This window comes from Musca autumnalis, unplaced genomic scaffold (genome assembly GCF_047663935.1).
Source record: "Musca autumnalis isolate F117 unplaced genomic scaffold, ASM4766393v1 scaffold_3, whole genome shotgun sequence".
Taxonomy (NCBI): domain Eukaryota; kingdom Metazoa; phylum Arthropoda; class Insecta; order Diptera; family Muscidae; genus Musca; species Musca autumnalis.
Window position 1 is genome coordinate 31621543 of NW_027411866.1, and position 27015 is coordinate 31648557.

The following is a 27015-nucleotide window of genomic DNA, read 5'->3' on the forward strand; positions in this document are numbered from 1 at the left end:
ACAATTTAGTTTTGGGTGGATAGTTATTGAAATTCGTACTTTCATACGAAAAGTATTAATGGTATTATGAATAGAGATGGAATTCGGAAATTTGGTATTATAGACCCTCTTGATGTGTAGGGTTGAGATATGGATGTGATTGTGGATATGCGTACAATAAGTGTACGAAAATTACAAAATAGCACAGAATTTGGTTCAAATTGTTATTGTGTAAATTAGTAGAGCTGAAAGTGTGAAATTCGGTATGTATACGAAAAATACTAAATTGCGGTTGGGATTTAGTTTTGGATAATAGGCGGTAGTTTTTTTTATTATAAGTACTGAATTTGGACCAGTTTGGCGTTGCTTGAAGGGATAAAGGTGGAATTTCGAATTGTTGTATGAGAGATGGTGTTGGTGTTTAGATAAGGATTTTTTGAAATGCATACAAATTCTGAAATTAGGCTGAGGGCTGGCTGACTTATTGAGAAATACGAAATGTACTAAATGGTATTAAATTTGACGTTGGTGTAGCAATGAAGCTGGGTTTATATAATTAGTGTGTGAAAAGTACAAAATTGCAATAAATTTGGTATTGGGCTAAGGAATAGAAGTGGAATTCTGGTATGTTATTTATTTGTCAGGTTCATTGTTAGAAGTGGTCGTACAATAAATGTACTAGATGTATTAACTTATTCCAAATATTGAAGCACTGGTATTGAGTGAATCGATAAATGAAATTTGTTGTGAGGCTCACTGTTGAGATTGGATCAGTATGTTTATTAAAATCCACCTTTTAATGTATGAAAGGTTTCTACATGTAATACCATTGGAATTGGGTGAACAAGTAGAGCTAAAACTGTAACATATGAGCTAAGGTTCTGGATTCTAAAAATTGTACTGAATAATGTACTATTGTTTCTATGTTAACACAAATTCGGTTTCTAAATAATGTAATAAATTTTCCACAAACATCCTAGACGGGACAAGGGAGACTTCTCTCATATCAATGAGTGCACCCTGTTTCATATTAGCTCAATGATATGGGACCTACTGTTTATTGCCGAGTCCGAACGGCGAGCCTTACGACACCACTTGTAGAGAAGTTTTAAATGGCTGAAATACTCAGGAAATGTCGCCAACATTACTGAGGGGTATTTTGCCACCGTTGAAAATTTGATGTTGCCTGACCGGGGAATCGATCGGTTTTCTACATTTTGATATCACAAATTCCAAAATTCGGTGGAAAATGTGGATAAAATTTTCAAAATACCCATACCGTTCTAATAAAACATGGACTGAAATTTAAAATGAAGGCCGCTCTTAAAGTGTAGAGGTCTTTTTTTTGAGATTGGAACAAAACGCGTACGAACAGTACCTGAAAAAAATTAAATGTCAATTCAAATAGGTATTAGTACATAAAAGTTTTCAGTGTTCACCATATTAAATATTTTTTATTTGAATATTATTCCTTTTCCGCATACGAAGTAGCGGGCATTTTGCTAGTAATTATATAAAAACATAAAGAATATTTAACGATGACACAAAAACCCTCTTTTAAGATGATGGGAAAAACAGAGTTAAACCGAATGATTTTGACTCCTTGAACTGTGTAATGCGGTAAAAGTTTTCAACTTTAAATATGAGCAATGAAAAGGGAAAGAGTGACTAAGGACAAACTGTGGGAGAGAAATCCCAAAAATAGAAAAGAAACTTTGGTCAAGTGTCCTTTGGTTGGTTTGTTATTTGGTCTGTCATTTGCTGGACATCTTCTTGTTCACTTCTACAATGTCCTCTGGCAAACTATAAATAATACCAAGAAAATTAAATAATAAAGAATTATTTTAACATGGAAAAAGAAAGAAAAACACAGCTGAAACTGAAACCGTTATTATGATTACTTTACCTGGTTGTTGTATGGCTTTTTTCTCAGGGTTCTTTAACACAAAAAAACCAAAAACAAAATACAGCAAAGGTTGAATACAAAAACACTTAAAAAATAACAAAATTTTTTAGGTCTCTGGCACGCACAGACGGACAAAACTGCAAGCTCAAGTTTAAGGACTTTCACTTTGTTAAAGATAACTATCACAACGAACACAGGAAAAAGTTGATAGTTGTTTTTCGAGCCCTCAAAACTCGGCCTGCATACTTAGGTTACTTTGCTGTCCTTGAGCGTACGTTTCGTTTTTCCTCTCTTCTTTTTAAGGCTTTTGTCCTTTGTTTGGCATAGTCAAAGGGCCGCTGCCAGTATACCTTTCTCGAGCACACGATACTCCAGTAACATTGCTACTCATTGTCAATTTTTTTCTTTTATGGGGGCTAATTGTTGTTCATTTTGTTCCAGTGTTTGGGGTAAGACACGCAAAAACAAAATCAAACGTGTTTCCAGATATTGCCATGTTTTCGTTTCCAACGTTGTTTCCAAAGCGCAATCAATACGCAATAAATCCATAGCTCGTTCTGATGTTATCCTATGATCCAATTGCTCCTCATTCATATTGAAAACATGTACAAATGCCAATAGTTCAGGTGAAATGAAATCTGGCGCTGGGTGTACTTTCAATTCGCTATTCTTTAGTAACTTTAGGAGTTCCAAAAGTTTGGCACGTTTTTCGAATGAAACATCTGAAGGACTTAAGCCGTGTTTAATCGATACCTTGTCTTTGGATTGGAGGGATTAATAAAACTGTAATAAAGAGAAAAATAACAATTAAAAAAGCATTAACTTCGGCCGGGCCGAACTTTTCATACCCTCCACCATAAAATGTTCATTCCTGTCCCCAACTTTAAGTGAGTACGTTAAAATGTCAGATAATGTACACAAAATGCTTCATTCGGGCCCTTTTTATGGTGCCTATATCTAACTGTTGACAATTTTTGGTGGGCTAGAAATTGGGAGGTACTGTTATATAGGAGTTATAATAAAACATGGGCCTATGTTGACAGTTTTTGATGGGAGCCTTTAATATCAAATAACTCCTAATTCGGTTAAAAATCCTCAAAATATCGAAAATCGGTACATAACGTGGGAACTTCAAATGTCATTAACAGCTAGTTCGGAGGTATCTTTTCTATACGAAAATATGAACTTAAATGAACAATTTTTGTTGCAGAATTTTTGTTAACTTTTAAATTTCAAGTTACAGAAAGTTCGTCCAAAAAATAAAGCAAAGGTACGGAAAATCGGGAGGTTTGTTTTGGGGCTATACAAAAACATGGACCTACGTTCGGTTAAACATTTTAAGTAAAATCCTCAAAGTACCGAAAATCGGGAAGTATCGTTATATTAGGGCTATGTTGAAAATTGTTGATGCAGATGTGTGGTGACCACTACAACCTTCAAATGTCAAATTACAGTTAGTTCTGTTAAAAATTGTAGCTAAAATTGCCAAATTACTGAAAATTGGGAGGTACCGTTACATGGGAGCTATATCCGAACATGGACCTATGTTGACAATTTTTGATAGAGAGGTGTTGTGACCACTAAGAACTTCAAATGTCAAATTACTGCTTGTTCGGTTTAATATTGTAGCTAAAATCATCAAATTACTGAAAATCGGGAGGTACCGTTATATTGGGGCTTTCTTGACAATTTTTGGTGGAGAGGTGCGGTGACCACTAAGAATTTCAAATGTCAAATGTTCAAATTACGGATAATTCGGTTAAAACTTGTTGGTAAAATTCTCAAAATACCTGAAATCGGGCGGTAACTTTATATGGGGACTATTTCAAAACATGGACCTATGTCCACTAGTTATATAAGTTTATTGACATTTAAGAACTCTAAATGTCAATTGATAGCTAAATCGGTCTGAAAATGTAGATAAAAACGTCAAAATGCCGTAAATCGGGGGTACCGTTATATGGGGGCTATAATAAAACGTGGACCTAGGTCCACAACTTTTGTTATATAAGTTTAGTTACACTTAAGAACCCTAAATGTCAAAATATAGCCAAATCGGTCTCAAAATATAGCTAAAACCGTCAAAATACTGTAAATCGGGGGGTACCGTTATATGGGGGCTATACCAAAACGTGGACCTATGTCCACAACTTTTGTTATATAAGTTTATTGACATTTAAGAACCCTAAAAGTCAAATTATAGCTACATCGGTCTGAAAATGTAGCTAAAAACGTCAAAATACCGCAAATCGGGGGGTACCGTTATATGGGGGCTATACCAAAACGTGGACCTATGTCCACAACTTCAAATATATAAGTTTATTAACACTTAAGAACCCTAAATGTCAAATTATAGCTACATCGGTCTGATAATGTAGCTAAAAACGTCAAAATACCGTATATCGGGGGGTACCGTTATATGGGGGCTATACCAAAACGTTGACCTATGTCCACAACTTTTGTTATATAAGTTTATTGATACTTAAGAACCTTAAATGTCAAATTATAGCTAAATCGGTCTAAAAATTTAGCTAAAAACGTCAAAATACGGCAAATCGGGGGGTACCGTTATATGGGGGCTATACCAAAACGTGGACCGATACAGCCCATCATCGAACTTGACCTTCCTGCAAACAAAAGACGCATTTTCCCAAAATTTCAGCGTCCTATCTCCATTTTTGTGGATGCTAGAGTGATTACCACAGACGGACGGACGGACGGACGTGCTCAGATCGACTTAGAATTTTACCCTGATCAAGAATATATATACTTTATAGGGTCGCAAATGAGTATTTCAATGCGTTACAAACGGAAAAACAAACTTAATATACCCTCCATACTATGGTGGAGGGTATAAAAAAGAAAACAAAAATAATGTATGTATATTATTAAAAAGAGATAAAGAAGTTATCGATAACAACTCAACTGATATAAAAGTGGTCGATAACAACAATTTTATAAACAACAGTTATCGTATAAAAGTCGTCGAGAAAAACTATTCTATATAGAAAAGTTTTCGATTACAACATTTCTATATAGAGTTGTTGATAACATTATTTTCCTATTGAAAAGTTGTTGATCACAACTATTTTATGTAGAAAAGTTTTCGATAACAACTATTCTTTGTAGAAAAATTGACGATGACAACCGTTCTATACAAAATAGTTGTTATCGACAAAAGCCGATAACGAATATTCTAAATACAAAACTTATCGATTACAACTATACTATATTGACAATTTATCGATAACAACTATTCTGTATAGAAAATTTATTGATAACAATTATTCCATATATAGAAGTTGTCAATAAAAACTATTATATATAGAAAATTTGTTGCTAACTACTATTCAATATAGAAAAACTGCCGATAACAACTTTCCCACAGAGAATACTTCGATAACAACTATAGAAAAGTTGCAGGTAACATCTAGTTTACATAGAAAAGTAGTCGAGCGCTACTATTCTATAAAGACAAGTAGTTGAGAAATTATATTCTATATAGAACAATTTTCGATAGCACCTTTTCTATACAGAAAAGTTGTCGATAACAACTATCCTATGAAGAAAAGTTGTCGATAACAACTATTCTATATAGAAAAGTTGTCGGTAACAGCTATTCTATCTACAAAATTGTCGACTACAACTATCCTATATGGAAAAGTGGCCGAGAGCAACTATTCTATATAGAAAAATTGTCGATTACAATAATTCTTTATAGAAAAGTTTTTGATAACAGCTATTCTATGCAGAAAAGTTGTCGATAACGAATAACTCAAAAAATTTATAGGTAACAACCATTCTATATGTAAAATTTATCGATAACTATTCGATGTATAAAATTCGTCGATAAAAACTATTCTATATAGAAAAGTTGTCGATAGTACCTATTCTATGTAAAAAAAATTGTCGATAACAACTATTCTTTGTAGAAAAATTGTCGATAACAACCGTTCTATATAAAAGATAATAAGTATTCTATATAGAAAAGTTATCGTTAACTAGGAAAATGGTATCCATTGCAATTTTCCCATAAGAAAAAATTATCGATAGGAAAAGTGTTATCGATAGTTTCTTGTTTTGACATCAGTTTCTCTAAAAAAAATTATTTCGATTAAACCTTACTCATACCTTATGAATCATCAGATCCGAGTTTGTGAGATCACCATAGTAAATGAATATCTGCTCCCCCATATTATAGTCCACCTGGGCACTACTCTTCACCTGCTCAGTTTTCGTATTGAAGAAAGTTGTAATTGTGCCATCACGATGATTGGCCATATCCCAGAAGGGTATCAAGGCGGCTATTGTATCCGATAAGTCACCCTCACGCTTGGGTTTGGTGCGAGGTATTAAATTTTCACGGGTCATGACGGTTTAAACTGCCCATCTGAAAGGAAACAACAAACGAAAACAAATCAGAAACTTATTCAGCCAATAATAATTAATTACTGTAAATTCCTTTGCCAAGGGAGGACATACTTCGTTACCCAATTTAAAATTAATTACCCCATCTAAAATTCGCTTAAGACCAAAACAATTTGTTTTTTGGTCGTTATCCTCTTGCTCTCGCTGAAAGACGAGCAAACTTTATCGGTCTTACTTGAAAGTTAAAACCATGAAAGTGTTGTGTTTGTTGTTGTTGAGTTCATAAAAATACCTAAAACTATGCTGTAATTTTTGAACTTTTTTACACTTGAACAATTTTTTTTTAATAACCATACTTTTGAGGTCACAAAAACAAGAGCGAGCGCATAGCTCTAAGATACAACCACAATATTCGACGTACAAATTTCAAAAGGATGAGACGTTGTAAGTTGAAGACCAACAAAACATCGTAATAAAATAAACAACAACAAGAACTTGAGTGTTAACAGTCATCAAAAGACTGCCTAGTGATGATGTTACAAGGGGAGAAAACGGGGTGAAAAAGTTGCCATCAACAAAAATTTGTAACAGCAACGACATCGCCGCCATTTTCATCCTTTCATGAACACTCAAACGATGAATAAAAGTTTTAAACTCGTCATCAACATGCTAAACAATGATGGGTTAGCATGATGATGATGAAGAGTTCATAGTCACGAATTTATAGTTTTAGTACTGCAATGCCCACTCTTATCAGCAGCCAAAAAGTCGTTATCCACCTCCTGGCCACAGCCCTCCGTAGTGTCATTACAAATGAGCTTAAAAAATTCAACTAATCCTTAAACCACAAACAAAAGCTGCTAAATAACATCATGATGCTCATAATTAAGATCAGTATCCTTCTGCGGAACATGGAACGAACTTTTTGTAAGAAAAGGTTGTTATCGACAAATTTCATTTATAGAAAAATTGTTATCTACAACTTTTTCATTATAGAAAAGTGAAGATATCGATTATTGGCAAATGTTTGCTATATAAAAGTTGTTACCGATAACTTTTCGTTATAGAAAAGTTGTTATCGACAACTTTTAGTTATAGAAAAGTTGTTATCGACAACTTTTCGTTATAAAAAAGTTGTTATCGACAACTTTTCGTTATAGAAAAGTTGTTATCGACATCTTTTCGTTATAGAAAAGTTGTTATCGACAACTTTTCGTTATAGAAAAGTTTTTACCGACTCTTTTCAGATACAACTTTTAGCTGTTGAAAATGTAGTTGTCGACAAATTTTTCTTATAGAAAAGTGGTTATCGGCATCCTTTTGCTATAAAAAATTCTTATTGATAACCTTTCGTTATAGAAATTTTGTTACCTTTGTCAACTTTACCAGTAATCAACAATACTTGGTTATAGAAAAGTTGTTATCGACAACTTTTCGTTATAGAAAAGTTGTTATCGGCAACTTTCCGTTATACAAAAGTTGTTATTGACAATATTTTGTCATAGAAAAGTTGTTATCGACAACTATTCGTTATAGAAAAGTTGTTATCGAGAACTTTTCGTTATAGAAAAGTTATTATCGACAACTTTTCGTTATAGAAAAGTTGTTACCGGCAACTTTTCGTTATAGAAAAGCTGTTACCGAAAACTTTTCGTTATAGAAAAGTTGTTATCGACAACTTTTCGTTACAGAAAAGTTGTTACCGACATCTTCTCGTTCTAGAAAAGTTTTTACCGACTCTTTTCAGATGTTATAAACAACTTTTAGCTGTTGAAAATGTAGTTGTCGACAAATTTTTCTTATAGAAAAGTGGTTATCGGCATCCTTTTGCTATAAAAAAATTCTTATTGATAACCTTTCGTTATAGAAATTTTGTTACCTTTGTCAAATTTACCAGTAATCAACAACTCTTGGTTATAGAAAAGTTGTTATCGACAACTTTTCGTTATAGAAAATTTGTTATCGGCAACTTTCCGTTATAAAAAAGTTGTTATTGACAATATTTTGTCATAGAAAAGCTGTTATCGACAACTATTCGTTATAGAAAAGTTGTTATCGAGAACTTTTCGTTATAGAAAAGTTATTATCGACAACTTTTCGTTATAGAAAAGTTGTTACCGGCAACTTTTCGTTATAGAAAAGTTGTTACCGGTAACTTTTCGTTATATAAAAGTTGTTATCGACAACTTTTCGTTATAGAAAAGTTGTTATCGACAACTTTTCGTTATAGAAAAGTTATTATCGACAACTTTTCGTTATAGAAAAGTTACTATCGACAACTATTCTTTATAGAAAAATTGTTATCGACAGCTTGTCTTTATAAAAAAGTTGTTTTCAACAACATTTCGTTATAAAATAGTTGTTTCGACAACGTTTCGTTATAGAAAATTGTTGTCATCATTTTTTGATATAGAACTGTTGTTATAGTCGACAACTTTTCGTTATAGAAAAGTTGTTACAGACAACTTTTCGTTATAGAAAAGTTGTTACAGACAACTTTTCGTTATAGAAAAGTTGTTACAGCCAACTTTTCGTTATAGAAAAGTTATTATCGACAACTTTTCGTTATAGAAAAATTGTTATCGACATCTTTTCGCTATAAAAAATTCTTATTAATAACTTTTCGTTATAGAAATTTTGTTACCTTTGTCAAAATTACCACAGTTAAACTACATTTCACATCCCTTACTTTGCTAAACATTTAAATAAACACCCAATTGAATGCAACGTTAAACAAACAAACAAACAAACAAAAGAAGGCCAATGTCTGCCACCACCTAACCTACTCTTTTCATGACGAGAGGGCACCACAGCTTTTTCCTGTTGCAAAGAAGCACACAACAAAACATGCCTTAAACTATGCAACAATTATGTACACGCAGAGAAAAAATATTGTTGGAACAATCATATTCTAAGAGGAAAATAGTGTATTTTAAAATTCTTAAAATATGTATTGTTGGCGCAACAATATATTTTGTATCATCATGTTTGCTAATAAAAAATATATGGTTGAAACAATAATATATATTTTCAGATTTTTAAAATACACTATTTTGCTCTTAGAATATGATTGTTCCAACAATATCTCTTCTCTGTGTGTACATAACAACATAAGTAAAATGTATGCCACATTCTCATTCTCGCCAATTTTACAACACCACAAAATGTCAGTTGGGGATCGCAGTTACCGGTTATACGTGGTGGGTAAGTGAAAGTGGCTTGTAGCAGTTTTCGCGTAGTCATTTTTCGAGTGACCCACATTAAAAAATTTATCAAGTTTTTCTACAACAAAAAAATACAAATTTAATAACCTCTTCCCCCTAATAGTTTCGAAAGACTAACAATCAAATTTCTATTTGACCTGAGTAAAAGGAGATTTGAAAAAACGAGACCGCAAAAGTGACAATGGAGTTGTCGCAAAAGCATGTCATGGGGGGGGGGGGTCGAAAAGAAGTAAAAGTTTTGCAAAATTGAATTTTGACTCCCTTTTCGGCGTGGCGAAATTTAATTATGGAGAAAATCTAAAAGTAAATAAAAAAGACAAACACAAAGTGGGACAAATGTGCTCGGGGGAGGGAGAGAGAGGGAAAATAATTCTTAGACATAAAAAGAAAGATTAACATTTGGGACTTTTGGTTGGTTGGTTTTCCTTTACAAAGTCTTTAAAAATTTAAATCAAACCAGATAGCAAAAGAGAAGTAAATGAAAAGAGAATACTTTTCTTTTACATTTTAAAGCTTAGCTAAATTATTATGTTATGTTTCATCCACAATCACCCTGCCTTTACTTTCACCAAATTCTGGCTAAAGACTTTCGAGGAAATATTTAATCAAACCTGACTTATGTGGACTTATGCTTGGCAACTATCTCAATAACAGACATAGCAACCGAGTCACTACATTGCAAGGAATTATGTAAACGGATGCTTGCATACTCAGGTTGTCATAACTGGTTCACATTTCCAGTTGCCTAAATGTGACGTTAACATAATTAAATCTTAAATAAAATTAAAAACGGTAAGGCTTTTAATGGCATGGCATTTGCTGGAAGCATTGAATAACGAGAGGTAGGTTAATAATTAAAGCAACAACATTGTATCGACATCTTTCCTATATAGAATGCCTGCTATCGACAACATTTCAATATACTTACTACTTAATTAGCTGGCCCATTACAGAACATTTGTTCTATAGGCCGAACTAAGAAAAGATCTCCAATTATCTCTACTTGTTGCTTCGCTTTCTGGAATACCGCGCCTTTTCATCTCATCATCCACTTGTTTGCGCCATCTATTCCTTGGCCTGCCAATTCTGCGGGCACAGCCAAGCGGTCCGTGTTTCTACACCTTTTTAGCGGGGTCATCATCGCTCATTCTTATGATATGGCCTAGCCAACGCAATCGCTGCATCTCGATACGTTTAACAATATTGATGTCGTTGTACAGCAGATACAGCTCGTGGTTCATGCGACATCGATACTCACCGTCAACGCAGATTGGTCCGTAGATCTTTCGAAGAATTTTTCTCTCAAACACACCAAGCACTGCCATGTCTGCATGCGCAAGTACCCAGGCTTCGGAGCCATACATCAGCACGGGTAGTATCAGTGTTTTGTAGAGCGTTATTTTTGTTTGACGAGATGTGGCTTTGTTTTTAAACTGCTTACTTAAACCAAAGTAGCATCTGTTGGCCAATAAAATTCTTTTTTTTTATTTCACAACTGATGTCGTTTGTTGTGTTTACGGAGGTGCCGAGGTAGACGAAGTCTTTTACTACCTCAATATTATAGGAACCAACATCCACAGTCGGTCCGAGCTCAATGGACGCATTGCGCGTCGACACCATCAACTTGGTCTTCTCACCGTTTACCGCCAGACCCACTTTAGCAGATCCTTCTTCGACCTTCATAAAGGTTTCAGATACTTCTTTTACTGATCGGCCTATGATGTCTATAACATCAGCATAAGCAAGTAACATGTGACTATTGGTGTAGATTGTGCCACTTCTTTTGACGTCTGCCTCTCGTATAACCTTTTCCAGCAGGATGTTAAAGAGATCACACGAAAGGCTGTCTCCTTGTCTGAAACCTCTTTTGGTACCAAACTCTTCGGAAAGGTTCTTTCCTATTTTAACTGAGGACCTCGTGTCAGTAAATGTCATTTTGCAAAGCCGGATGAGCTTTGCGGGGATTCCAAATTCAGACATGGCTTGGAATACCTTTGAAAGCAGCGGGCTGTCGAAGGCTGCTTTATAATCGACAAAAAGGTGGTAGGTGTCGATCTGCATCTCTTGGGTCTTCTCCAGGATTTGCCGCAGGGTAAATATCTGGTCAATGGTGGACTTGCCAGGTCTAAAGCCGCATTGGTATGGTCCAATTATCTCGTTGACCATAGGCTTTAGTCGTTCGCACAATATCCCTGACACGATCTTGTAGGCAATAGGGAGTAGACTTATGCCCCTATAGTTAGAGCATACAGTCTTATCTCCCATCTTGTGGACGGGGCACAGGATACTCAGGTTCCAATCGTCGGGTACTCGTTCTTCCTGCCAGATGGTGCTAACTAGCTGATGAATACACCTTATCAGCGTGTCGTCTCCGGTTGTGAACAGCTCGGCTGGTAAGCCATCGGTTCCTGCTGCCTTATTATTCTTCAGCCGATTTATTGCTGTCTTTACCTCATCTTGGCTGGGCGGTATACATTCAATACCATCTTCTGGGATTGAGACTGTGGTATCTTCGTCGTCTTCGCTGCTATTGGATACCAGCAGATTTGAAAAATGTTCTTTCCATATCCTGAGTACACTATCTGTATCAGTTACCAAATTACCTTGCTGGTCTCTACAGAAGGATGTGCCTGTACCAAAGCCATCAGTTTGATGCTTGACTCTTTGGTAGAATTTTCGGTTTTCATTCTGGCTCCTGTATATCTCGATTTTTTCACACTCCCGCTTTTCCATCTCTCTCCTTTTCTCCCTGTATCTCCTCTCGTGCGCTACGCGTTGCTACGGATTGTAAAGTAGCCCTATATGCCGCATTTTTCGCTTAGGTAGCAACACGACACTCCTGATCATACCATGGATTCCTTGGTGGAGGCCTCTGGTATCCAAGTATGGATTTTGCGGCTGTTTGCATGGAGTGGGCAATGCTTTGTCATTGCGCTGATATGTTATCGGAATGAGGAGTGCTTTGATTAAGCAATTGGGCTAGTTGAGTGGAATATGCTGTGGCTATCTGTTGTGATTGCAGCTTACCGATGTCTAACTTTCGTGTTGTGTCTGTTCGTACATTGTTTGCTACGTTTAAGCGGGTGTGTACCTTTGCTGCAACAGGGTAGTGGTCCGAATCAATGTTTGCGCCTCGGAACGATCGTACATCCAACACGTTCGATGAATGTCTTCCATCTTTCACAACATGATCAATTTGATTTCTTGTTTTCTGATCTTGGGACAGCCAGGTGCCCTTATGAATATCGAGATGATTAAATCTGGTGCTGCTAACTACCATGTTTTTTGCAGCTGCAAAGTCTATCAGCCTCATACCATTGTCAAATGTTTCACTGTGGCTGAATTTCCTGACTGTTGGGCCAAAGATATTCTCCTTTCCAATTTTGGCATTAAAATCGCCTAGAATGATTTTAATGTCATGTGCTGGCCAACTGTCATATGTTTCTTCTAAGCGCTCGTAAAATATATCTTTTGTCTGTTCGTAATACAGTGCGTCACCTATAGGTGTTGTTGTGACGTCTTTCCCAATCCATCGTATTTCCTGTATGGCAGTAATATCGGCCTTGTACTTTTCAAGTACGTCTGCCAATGCGAAGACTGCACCTTCTCTGTTGTTTTTCTTTTCTTTCGTTTTTTCATAGTATGCTGTTTTTTCTAGGGGAGGGTTACTAACCCGACGCCCAAACCCAAGTTTTTAACGTTCTTATGGGAGAACACATGGCACATGTTAGCTCACTACCTTTAACGGGTGTTAAAGGCAGTTCCCCAGGTGACACCACGGGGAGGTCAGTGTCCACTTGAGATAAAAGAGGGACCAAGATAAATCCTGGGCTTTGCCATGTTAAAACCGGTAAGACCTTTGCTTGGTATCTTCCATCCCCTACGTCACCCAACATTTCAATATAGAATAGCTATTTTTGACAACTTTTCAATATAGAATAGTTGTTATCGACAACTTTTCTATATAGAATATAATCACTCTTTTATGTAAAATAGTTATTATCGGAAACTTTTCTAAATATAATAGTAGTTATTGACAACTTTTGTGTATAGAATAGTAGGTACCGAAAACTTTTCTATATAAAATAGTTGTTATCAACAACATTTTTATTTAAAATAGTTTTTTATCGACAACTTTTTATATAGAACGGTTTTATCGGCAACTTTTCTTTATAGAATAGTTTTATGGACATATTTTCTATATCGACAACCTTCCTATATAGAATATTGTCACCTACAATATTTCTATATATAATAGTTGTTATCGACAGCTTTCCCATATATAGAAGAATTGTTATCGCCAACTTCTGTACAAAAATGATCTGCTATTGGACTCGTTTCTGTAGAAAATTTGTTACGGAAAACATTTCTATATAGAAAACTTGTTATCGAGGATTTTTTGAGCAAAATGTTGTTGTCGATGTCTATTCTCCGTAAAAATGTATTTAAAAACTGTTATCGTGGTCACTAAAAACCTTCTGACCTAGGCTACACGCAGTGCATCTATGCATGGATAATCACGGCAAGAGTGCATCGATCAAATTAAATCTGTATATGTCGATAAAGGGCCTTCCTATAGCACTATAAAAACTGGTTTAATGAATGCAATCGTGGCCAACACTCGACAAAAAAAAGAAGTTCGTGAGGGTCGTCCAAAAACGGCCGTTGTGTCAGAAAAACTTAAGCCATTTGTGAACGGATAATGCAAGAACGCAGTGCTATATACCGTGAGATAGAGGCGTCCTTGGTCATTTATTCCACCAACTAACATTTGATATTGCACAAACACTTGGCGGCAAAAATGCGGTTTTTCTCGTTGGATCTCCCGTCGATCGGTGCTTCAAAAGACGTTTGTAAGATGGATCCAGATGACGAATCATGGAACGATGCGTATAAACCCGAAAAACAGTAGCACTCGCCAGAAGATGCTGTAAAAGCGGTCAAAAACCATGTTTTGGAGTTGTCTCAATCAAGCCACTGTAAACAACCCAATACACGGTCGTAAGTCAATCTGCCCCAAGTACTCTTAGGTTAAAGACTGCCAATATTTCCAAAAAAAAAAAAAAAAAAAAACAAAACAAAATGTCAAATGACGCCTGGCGACTCTGCGTGTTGCCAAGCGAGAAGGTTTTTAGTGACCCTCGTATCCTTGGCTTTTCAATATACAAAAGTTCGACAAATCGACAAATTGTTGATACAGAAAATTTGTTATCTGCAATATTTCGTTATGTTACAGTCATTATCGACAAATTTTCCTTAGGACAATGCTGTAATCGACAGCTTCGTCATTGCAAAACTTTTGCGTTTCAATTTTGTGGCACACCGTACAACATAATCTAAATGGCCGTTAACTTCGCCACTTGGAAACTATGATGCAAACTTTATTAAAATACTGATTATTCTATTACAACAACTTGCACTCACTTACTTGCTTTGGCCCACACACTTAGACAAACATGATGTAAATTAAAATCTACCATGAAGATGAGCTGAACTGGAGAATGGAATGCCGAAGCCGAAAATTCCAAAAGAAAAGCAGAGCAAAAAAATCCGCAGACACGAGGAAAAACAAGTGTTTGTAAGGAAGCGAAAAAATTCTAATATTAAAACAGTATCGTATCCCACAGATTCACTTGAACTTACTTCATCAAATAGTAATGTCGTGTTGGTACAAAATTTGGATAGTTTGGCTTGAGTGCTTTAAAAATCTTCTCTCTTCTAAGAACAAGAATATCTGTTACGCATACCGAAGGATACATTACTACGTGACTCCCAAACATAACTGCATTTCATAGCTCATAACAGTAAAGCATTAATGCGTAAAGCGGGGTATACACGATCAATTTTGACTGTAGATTTTTCGGAAATATCGACAAGTGTCAAACTGTCCATCAACCACAATATATTTTGTGATTGCCTGATGACTAGACAGCGGAATTCTATGCAACCCCTATTTTTGGTCCGACTCATGTCAAATTTTGGGACTGGCCATATTTTTGGCTTCTGATTACATTGCAATCGGAACATATGACATATGCAAAATTATGCAAAATTTATGCATTTTACATATTTTCTTATGCAACAAATATTTCAATAATAGGTGTACAATTTTGTCTGTTTAAAATTCTCTTCAGACAAGTCAATAAAATAGAGAAATGTATAACCACAGCCACAACCTTCAAAATACCGAAAATCGGGAAGTACCATTCTATGGGGGCTATATGACGTCGTGGACCTATACCGACAAATTTCAAGTGAAAACTTTTATACCCACAACGAAGACAAAATGCCAAATTTCAGCCATTTTGGTGGGATATTGAGGCCACAACCTTCAAAATAACGAAAATCGGGAGGTATATGAAGACGTGGACCTATGCCGACAAATTTAAGATGGAATATTTTATACCCCCAACGAAGAATAGATATCGATCTTCAGTCTTTTCGGTGGGATATTAAGGCTACAACTTTCAAAATACCGAATATCGGTAGGTACTGTTCTATGGGGGCTATATGAAGACGTGGACCTATACTGACAAATTTCAGGTGGAAAGTTTTATACCCACAACGAAGACAAAATTTATCCATTTTGGTGGGATATTTAGACCACAAATCCTTGAATAAATTTTTGCATATGGTTTTGCAGTATGCTCATTTTATGCAGATACATATATACAAATAAGTCAAAATATGCACGATATGCAAAAATTTCTGGGCCTATTTCCTTTTATTTTGTAATAAAACGAGTTTCTGTCTTATCAGATTTTCTCTACAACCATCCTAACCATATATGCATTTGCATAGGATTCCGCTGTCTACTGGTGACTGACAAAATTGAACGGCCACACTGGCAAGCTACCGATTATTTGAGCAAAACTGACAGTCAAAACTGATCGTGTGTACCCCAATTAACATAGCTGCCTTGTGGTTAGAAATAAGTTAAGTGTAGCGAAAGTTCAATTTACAAATCTCCCAGGTGGTATATAAAAAAACTTAGAACACAGCTGGTTGTGAAGAAAAAGGCCCATCTTGATTTTTTAACCGCATAGATCCGTATCTCCACCATTTGCGGTGCACTTTGGATGTGTCAATTATGTGCGTAGTCCTCTCAATAAGTTATTGTTATGACGGCAATAATTTACCCATACCACTAATCCAATTTACCACCCACTAAAATTTACTTGCTCAACATTAGTGTTATTAACTTGATTACCGTCACTTGCCATTTGCGTTAAGTTGACTGTTGTGGTAAACATATACGACTTTACCTCTTTTGAATAAGGTATCGTATACATGTGAGTAGTGTTGTGTAGATGATTTACCATTCTGTCATGACAGCCAATCGATTGTGATGGAGTTGTCAACCAAACTCATAAGTGAGTCAAATTATTGACTTTTTATATGATTTTTATACGATACGTGTTATTGACAACGTTTCAGTTCAGAGAACTTGTTATCGGCGACTTTTCTATAAAGAAAAAAACTGATATCGACAATTTTTCTATATAGAATTAATGTTGTCGAAAAAATTTTTATATAAAATTGTTATTATCGACAACGTTTCTATATAGAAATGCTATTATCGACGACTTTTCTATATGGAATTGTTGTTATCGGCAACTTTTCTCTAAAGAATAATTCCGATCGACCACTTTTCTGTATAGAATAGTTATTATCGACAACTTTTCTATATGGAATACTTGCTACCGACAACTTTATTATACATATTTTGTAGTTGCTATCGACCACTTTTCTATATCGAATGGTTGCATTCGAACATTTTTCTATATCAAATAGTTTTATGTGACTAATTTCGTATATAGAATAATTTTTATCGACATATTTTCTATAAAGAAATGTTGTAATCGAAAATTTTTCTATATAGAATAGTTGTTATCGACAGCTTTTCGATATAGAGATGTTTTATCGACAAAGTTTCTATATAGAAATGTAGTTATGGACAACTTTTCTATAGAATGGTTGTTATCGACAATTTTGTAAACATAACTAGCTGAACCCGCTTCCCCGCCTAAGATAAAAAATAAAAGAATGACTATAATTATATTATCTTTAATAGTTAGCATTATTTAAATATTTTAATGGATAAGTATATGAATGCGTTCTCAGACCGTTCCGTGCTGTGTATGGTATATTTGTATCTTTCAGGAGTTGGCACTTTTTTTTCGTTCGTTCCCACGCCACTTACACCCGCCCCTGCCGACCGAGGGGGCCACCTCCCCTTACGTAGGGAGCACGTACACACCATGGACCGGTCAATGGCGGGTTAGTTGGGGATAAAACTACCGGCTACAAATTATATCAGCCGATATAAAAATTTAATTACAAACTAGAACAACAACATAATTTAATTAGGGAAATTAATATGTATTTACATTAAAGGCTCTTTAGGCTGAATACTACTGGTTCCGCTGAGGGAGATGTAGTTTGCCGTTAAACAGAGCTCAATTTTTTTAGAATGAACGAGGGTGATAGATATAAATTAAAAATAGTTTCTGCTCATTAGCTGTGTTCTACTGTTCCGCAGAGGGAGTTGTAGATATACATATGCTGAGCTGAAGGGTTCTTAACAGGCACAAGTAGTTTACAGAGCAATAGATTCTAAACTAAGTTACTAAAAATTTTAATACTACATTAAAGAGGATTGGCAACCTGCTTGTTTATACATTATGAATGCAATATTAATTTTTTTAAAGTATGTAATGGTTCAGTTAAAGGTATCGTATTATATATGTTATTCTATATATCACACAATGAACGTAATGGGTTATTATCTTCATAATTAGTTTTCACAGTAGGCAAATTAATTGGCAAGAAATTACGGGTTATACGTGAAGGAATATTAAATCTTATTTCTCTTATCTTATTTCTCCTATCAAGTACGGACAGTCAATTAAGCCGCGTAATAGTTTAATAAAAAATAGCGCTCTTAGTGTAAATCTTCTTTTTTCAAGGGTAGGAAGATCAATTAACATTAAACGGCTTTCATAAGGTGGGAGTAGCGCGGTCGTGTCCCAGTGCAGACCACGCAAGGCAAACAGTAGGAATTGGATTTGAACCGACTTAATCTTATCAGAGTATGATTTGTAATAAGGGCTCCATAGAATGCAACCATATTCCAGAACTGGGCGGACGAGGCTAACAAACAAACGTTTCGTATCGTATGGGTCATCAAATTCTTTAGACCAACGTTTTATAAAACCCAATAACGATTTAGCTTTATTAACACAAGAATCAATGTGCAAATTGAAGCGCAATTTATGATCTAATAAAACACCTAGATCTAGGAAAGAGTCAACATTTTCCAATTGATGTGAACCAATATAATAATTGGAGAAAAACGGAAGAGATCTAGATAAGGAAAATTTTTTACACTTTTTAAGGTTCAAAGTCATCCCATTTGCGTAACACCAATTAGTAAGAGAGTGCAGATCATATTGTAGATATATTGAATTACTTAATGAATTCAGTTGAAAGAATAGCTTTACATCATCAGCATACATTAAAATTTTGCAGTAACGTATAGCTGACGGAAGATCGTTAATATATAGTACAAATAAAAATGTGCCCAGGTGGCTACCTTGCGGCACACCGGAAGAAACGAACAGGTCCTTGGAAAATGACTCGTTAAATAAAACTTTTTGGGTGCGTCCTCTTAAATAAGAGGAAATCCAATTCAACAAAGATTGTGGAAATTCCATGATATCAAGTTTATAAAGCAAATGTTTATGCACTACGGTATCAAGGGCTTTACTAAAATCGGTATAAATAACGTCTGTCTGTTGTTTATAAGAAAACCCTTTATAGACATGAGTTACAAACTCCATGAGATTAGTAATTGTAGATCTGCCTTTCATAAATCCATGCTGAAAAGGTGAATTTATAGATTTAACAAAGTGAGATAGTCTTCGAGAAACTAAAAGTTCAAAAAGTTTTGGAATAGCACTAAGTTTTGCTATACACCTATAATTTTCAACAAAGCATCTCTTACCAGATTTGTGTAGTGGAATAATGAAGCTAGATCTCCAGAAAGTTGGAAAGTAACCATTATTTAAGGAATAATTAAAGATTTTAATAAGAGGTCGATAAATTTCATTGGCGCAAGATTTAAGAATATAAGTAGAAACACCATCTGGACCGGGTATGTTTGAAGAACGAAGCGACTTTAAGCCTACAAGGACTTCATCTTCAGACAATACAATATGAGGTAGATGATTCAGCTTGTCAATACTATAGTTATATTGTTCATTTAGAATTTTAGAAGAGTAGGAAGACTGAAAGAAGTCGGCAAACATATTAGAGATTTCGGATTCATCCGAAGATTCTCTGCTACCAAATTTCATACAGCTTGGGAAATTATTAGCCTTTCTTTTAGAATTAACATATTTAAAGAAGCTTTTCGGGTTATTTTTGAAATTCCTACTCATTTTATCAAGATAATGCCGATAAAAATAAGAATTGGCAGAATTATATTTATTTCGGGCTACAATGTAGCTAGAGTAATTCACTGCGGAGTTAATTTTTTTAAATTTTTATGTTACGCAACCTCCTTAACGTCGATGTGAACCAAGGAGGGCCATGATCAGAAACTTTTGTTATATATGGAGTTGTTTTAGCAAAGGCAGAGTTAAGTTGATTATAGAAATTAGAAACGCTTAAATCTATCGTATCATTAATAACAAATCTTTTTCAAAATTTAATTTAGGATTAATATTTTTCTTAGACCTAGGGGTCGGTCTAGAAATTTGTAGTTGAAGGTTAACTGAAAGTGTAGGATGGTAAACATCTTCTGGCAATACGATAGGTACCCAGCAAAATAAATTGGAAGTAGTGCAATGTAGACTAGTTCTTTCACGGCATGTTTTTATGCAGTTCAAACGGAGTCGTGAAAAAGGCACTCCATTCCTCACATTTTAACCGCATTTGGATGCAATCCAAAGAATCACATCCATTCGTCACATTTTAACAACATGCGGAGGCAGTTCAACGGAGTCGTGAAAAAGGCACTCCAATTCCTCACAATTTAACAGCATCCGGATGCAGTGCAAACGGAGTCGTGAAAAAGGCACTACATTTTATTAGCAGTTGTTAGAGATCCCTACATGTACATAAATCAGTTTATACATCTCTAAAGGCAGCGGAATAAAAGAGTAATCGCGTTAACATTTCGAAACATTTGTTAATACAAACTAAATAATATTTATTATTATAATATTTATTTGTGAACATTTTTCCGGTAACTCACGAGAAGAAAATTTCCCAATGGGGTGCTGTTGGAGTACATGTCGAAATCTTAACTGGTGATGGGAAGACAATATCAAACTCATTTAGCAGAAGAAGCAAAAGCACTTAAGCTTGGATTAAATAAAGAGCGAAGGTTATTAATATTTTTGTTTTACACAAATAATAAATGCATTTTATTTTGTTATTCAAAACATGTGCTCTGGACTGCCTCCTATTCTACCCCAAAGGGTCAGTTAAAATGCAATGCCAAAGGGTCAGTTAAAATGCAGTGCCAAAGGTTCAGTTAAAATGCAATGCCAAAGGGTCAGTTAAAATGCGGTGAAATGGAGTGCCTCTTTCCGGGGTCACTCCCTTGTAAAAATCATGAGTGAAAATGCATAATTTGATGCACTTCCAAATCACTTGTACATATCATTTAACTGCCTCTTTGGAGGCAAACTTTTCGCTGGGTAGACATCTATTCAATGCAACATTGAGTGTAGATGAAAAGACTAGATCTAAAGCCCGATCCTTTATGTTTAAAACATTGTTAACTTGGTAAAGACATTGACTAAAAATTAAATCCCAAAAATCGTCAATTCCAGTGCTAGTTGCAGGTATAAAATCTATTCTATTGTCCCCAGGGACCCATGAGATATGAGGAAGATTAAAATCACCCATACAAATTAATTCGGAGGTAGTAGACATTAAAGAAGAAACACTTTGAATTAAATTGGCATGTCTTAGATAAATGTCATTGCCCGAGTTTGGTGCAATATAAGAAACAGTTACAAAGATTATATTCCCAAGGTAATTCAGTTTTACACAAAGAAACTCATCATAAGATGTCACTGGTATTACAACTAATTCAGATGAATTAGAATTGTGAACTGCAATTAAAACACCACCACCAACCTTGTTTAATCTATCTTTCCTATAAACTTGAAAATTTTCGCAAAAGATTTCAGTATCGGTTATTTCAGGCTTTAACCATGTTTCAGTAAACACTACGACTTTATAATCACAATAAAAACTTTTTAAATATAAGCTACTGAGTTTAGTTTTCAAACCTCTAACATTTTGATATAAAAATGGCAATGACTCTAGTTTTTTTGAAGAACAATCGGATTTATCGGAGTAGATCTTTCTACACTTTCACTGTAAGTCCCTCGGGCCAAAACTCGCTATCAACTATGGTATGGAATAAATCATTTGGAACGACGATCCTAAAAGATGAAATATCTCTTGGTTGAGGCGGATTAAATTTAAATACCTTTAAATCATTTTAAATATTAATTCTATATTTGACATAATTACGAATATGATCAGTTGAAGTATCAGGATGTGGTCAGGATACAAAAACAGTTTTCCGCGGCGCAACTACAATTAGTTGATTTAAGGGTAACGATGGAGGTTCCGGAGCTGAAGGCTCATGGATAACAACAGAAGGTATAGGTGATTACTTTGCGGAACCGAAGGTGAAGGACTCTCAGCTGGAGTAGGTAAATTGGTTATAGGTTTATTGATGACAGGAATAATGGTATTTGTTTTATTGGTAGGAATAAGAGCCAAGGATGAAGAAGACTCAGGAAGAGTGCTAGATACTGATGAGTTTTCAGAGGACTGGGCAATTGGAGTGATAGAAGGAGCTGAAGTAGCAATCGGGGAATTTAAAGCAATCAGATTTTCAGAGGTGGAAATGGTATTACTGGCTGATGATTTTTTTGCTTTTCGGAGAATCAACCGAGTAATCAAAACTATTTAACATTTTTTTCTATTTTTTTCCAAATTGTTAAAAAGGGGATTGAATTTCTTTTTTAATTTAGAGACTTCTAATTTAGTTTCTTTAAAAAGACGAACGAAATTTATTTCTTTATCTCTACAGTCAGGGCACGACCAACGTAATCCCATGGATCTATCAGTAATATAATCAGTATTTAGTATTTATTTAAAATGGGCATGGTTATCACATATCCAACAGGTAATCAATCTCTCCGAAAAATTTATAATACTGCATTCCCTATATAAAAAAGCCATGGTGATAATTAATAATATGCCTGAAAGTATGCTACGGTATATATAGGTTAAATACTTATAGTTTGAAAAGCACTGAAAATTAATATTACGGCCTAAAAGTATGCTATGAATGGTTTCAATAAAGAAAATCTATCAAAAAGAAGGACAAATAAAACAAAAGAATGAAATGTCAGAACGACAGAAGTAAACACAAAGCACTACAAAGATAGAGTAATGAAAATTCACAACTTTATTTCAAGCACTAGTGTTTTAAAAAGCACTGATTTTAAAATATTTCACTGAAATTCGATGAAGTAACAAATGATTAGTATAATTATCACTATTAACACTTTATTAAACACCGAAAAACTATTGAAATTAATTATTTTTTTAAATCGATATAAGAGCTCGCCAAAAACACTTGCACACAAGCAGAGATGCCAGACTGATTTCGACATAATTCGTAAGTCCTTATTACAAATTCCAAATTTCATTGAAATCGGACAAATATAGCGTATTTGGTTGCATCAAATATATTAAATCGCCCGAAAATATAAATTTGAGCTATATCCAAATCCGAACCGATTTCGATATAAATTGGTACATCTCCTTCTAGGTCAATATCCATCACATACCCAAAATTTCATTGAAATCGGACGTATATAGCGTGTTTGGTGCAGCAAATAGGTGAAATCAGCTGAAAATATATATGGGAGCTATAGCCAAATCTGAACCGATTTCGATATAATTTGGCACATTTATTTCTAGGCTAAATTCAGTCACACATTCTTTATTTCATTGAAATCGGACTTATAAAGCGTGTTTGGTGCAGCAAATAGGTGAAATCGGCCGAAAATATATATGGGAGCTATATCCAAATCTGAACCGATTTCGATATAATTTAGCACATTTATTTCTAGGCCGAATTCAGTCACACACTCCTGTTTTCATTGAAATCGGACATATAAAGCGTGTTTGGTGCAGCAAATATGTGAAATCGGCTGAAAATATATATGGGAGCTATATCCAAATCTGAGCCGATTTCGATATAAATTGGCACATCTATTTCTGTGCCAACATCCATCACACATTCCAAATTTCATTGAAATCGGACTTATATAGCGTGTTTGGTGCAGCAAATAATTGAAATCAGCCGAAAATATGTATGGGAGCTATATTCAAATCTCAGCCGATTTCGACATAATTCGGTACATATATTGTTAGACCAGTTCCGTCACACCTTCCTATTTTTATTGAAATTGGACGTTAATAGCGTGTTTGGTGCATAAAATAAGGAAATCGGACGAAAATATACACATGTATGAGGGAGCTATACCCAAAACTGAACCGATTTGAATAATATCTGGCAAATTTTTTTCTACATCAAATTCCGTCACACATACAAAATTTGGAGATTGTATTTGTAACAGTTCTAAAGATATTGGCATACAAAATCTAAATTTTCTGGAGGTACCCCCGTTTGTGATGCTATCACAACGTGGAATGATATAGCCTATTTTCATTCCAGGCCATGTAGCACGGTACCCTAAAAATTTCAGTATGATCTGTTCAGCGGTGTTTGAGTCTATAAGGCACATACAAACAAACAAACAAACGTACAAACAAATTTCAATTTTATATATATACTAGCTTAACCCGGTGCGCTTCGCTCCCCGACTAAGTGAAAAATAAATGAATGAGTCCTACGTAGGTCACATTTACAAATTCTATATACTCTAACACTTCTAAGTACACTCTCTCCTTTAAAGAAGATAATTAAATTAGGAACAACACTACAATTGAGTACCTTAAGTTTGAGGATACTTGTAATTTATTCAGCCTATTGGGACATCTTAAATTACTCTTAGGATAACTGCTTCTGTTATTGATAATTTTTACTCCAATATTGATAGAGATATGTCAATAATGATAAAAATTTCATTGAAATGTGACGTATATATCAAATCAAATACATGAAATCGGCCGAAAATATAATGGGAGCTATATCTAAATCTGAACCGATTTCAAAATATTTTGGCACAATTATTTCTAGGCCAAATTCCGTCGCACATTACGAATGTCATTGAAATCGGACATATACAGCGTGATTGAACATCTTTGAACATCTATTTCCAGGCCAATATTCGTCATAAATTCCAAATGTCATTGAAATCGTACATATACAGCGTTTCATCAAATCGGACGAAAATATATATGGGAGCTATACCTAAATCTAAACCGATTTCGATATCATTCGGCACATATATTTCTAGGCTAATATCCGTCACACGTTAAAAATTTCATTAAAATCAGCCTGTTTGGAGCATCAAATACATGAAATCGGCCGAAAATATATATGAGCGCTATATCCAAATCTGAACCGATTTCGATATAATTTGGAACATCTATTTCTAGGCCAATATCCGTCACATATTCCAAATTTCAACAAAATTGGACATAATAGCGTGTTTTTTGCATAAAATACAGGAAATCGGCCGATAATATATATGGGAGCTATATTCAAATCTAAACCGATCTCGATATAATTTAGCACATTTATTTCTAGAACAAATTCCGTCAGACCCTCCAAATTTCAGCGAAATTGGACATACATAGCATGTTGGGTGCATCAAATGTGGAAAATCGGCCGAAAATTTATATTGGAGTTATATCCAAATCTTAACCGATTTCGATATAGTTCGGCACATTTATTTCTAGACCAAGTTCTGTAACACATTCCAAATTTCAGCGAATTTGGATATATATAGCGTGTATGGTGGATCAAATGCGGAAAATCGGCCGAAAATATATATGGAAGCTATATCCATATCTGAACCGATTTCGATATAATTTGGCACATTTATTTCTAGACCAAGTTCTGTAACACATTCCAAATTTCAGCGAATTTGGATATATATAGCGTGTTTGGTGCATCAAATGCGGAAAATCGCCCGAAAATATATATGGGAGCTACATCCAAATCTGAACCGATTTCGATATAATTTGGCACATGTATTTCTAGACCAAGTTCTAAAACACATTCCAAATTTCAGCGAAATTGGACATATATAGCGTGTTTGGTGCATCAAATGAGGAAAATCGGCCGAAAATATATATGCAAGCTATATCCATATCTGAACCGATTTCGATATAATTTGGCACATTTATTTCTAGACCAAACCCCGTTACGCATTCCAAATTTCAGAGAAATTGGACATATATAGCGAGTTTGGTGCATAAAATACAGGAAATCGGCCGAAAATATATAAAGGAGCTATATCCAAATCTGAACCGATTTCGATATAATTTGGCACATTTATTTCTACAACAAATTCCAACACATATTCTAAATTTGAAATTGGACATAAATAGCATGTTTGGTACATAAAATAAGGAAATCGGCCGAAAATATATATAGGAGCAATATCCAAATCTGAACCGATTTCGATATAATTTGGCACATGTATTTCTAGACAATGTTCAGTCACACGATCCAATTTTATTGAAAATGGATATATATGGGAGCTATATTCAAATCTAAACCGATCTCGATATAATTTAGCACATTTATTTCTAGAACAAATTCCGTCAGACCCTCCAAATTTCAGCGAAATTGGACATACATAGCATGTTGGGTGCATCAAATGTGGAAAATCGGCCGAAAATATATATTGGAGCTATATCCAAATCTGAACCGATTTCGATATAATTCGGCACATTTATGTCTAGACCAAATTCCGTTACAAATTCCAAATTTCAGCGAAATTGGACATATATAGCGTGTTTGGTGCATCAAATGCAGAAAATCTGCCGAAAATATATATGGGAGTTATATCCAAATCTGAACCGATTTCAATATAATTTGGCACAAAATATATGTATGTGGGAGCTATATCCAAATCTGAACCGATTTGAATAAAATTTAGTAAATTTATTTCTACACCTAATTCCGTCACACATACAAAATTTGGAGATTGTGTCTGTAATAGTTCTAAAGATATTTGTATACAAAATCTAAATTTTTTGGAGGTACCTCCGGTTTTGATCGACGCGAAATTTCAAAAAATGATATAGCCTATTTTCATTCCAGGCGATGTAGCAATGTACCCTTAACATGTCAGTAAGATCTGTTCAGCGGTTTTCGAGTCTATAATGCACAAACAAACAAACAATCAAACAGACAAACAAATTTCAATTTTATATATATAGATAGATAGTTATTATCGACAACTTGTGTATACAAAACAGTTGTTTTTTACAACCTATCTATGTAGAATATTCTAT

The 27015-nt window shown here is 34.8% G+C and overlaps 2 protein-coding genes across 3 annotated transcripts in view; one reads left to right on the forward strand and one right to left on the reverse strand.

Moving 5' to 3' along the window:
* Positions 1–27015, forward strand: part of LOC141397630 (uncharacterized) — a 436048-nt gene that overhangs the window by 374969 nt on the left and 34064 nt on the right. The gene's annotated exons all lie outside the window — the stretch shown is intronic.
* On the reverse strand, positions 2545–6651 carry LOC141396747 (actin-histidine N-methyltransferase-like). The gene is made up of 3 exons (XM_073972385.1): positions 6395–6651; positions 6017–6275; positions 2545–2668 (listed from the first exon to the last, which is right to left on the reverse strand). The coding sequence occupies exons 2-3, from the start codon at positions 6254–6256 to the stop codon at positions 2660–2662; spliced, it is 249 nt and encodes an 82-aa protein (XP_073828486.1). The 5' UTR covers positions 6257–6275; positions 6395–6651; the 3' UTR covers positions 2545–2659.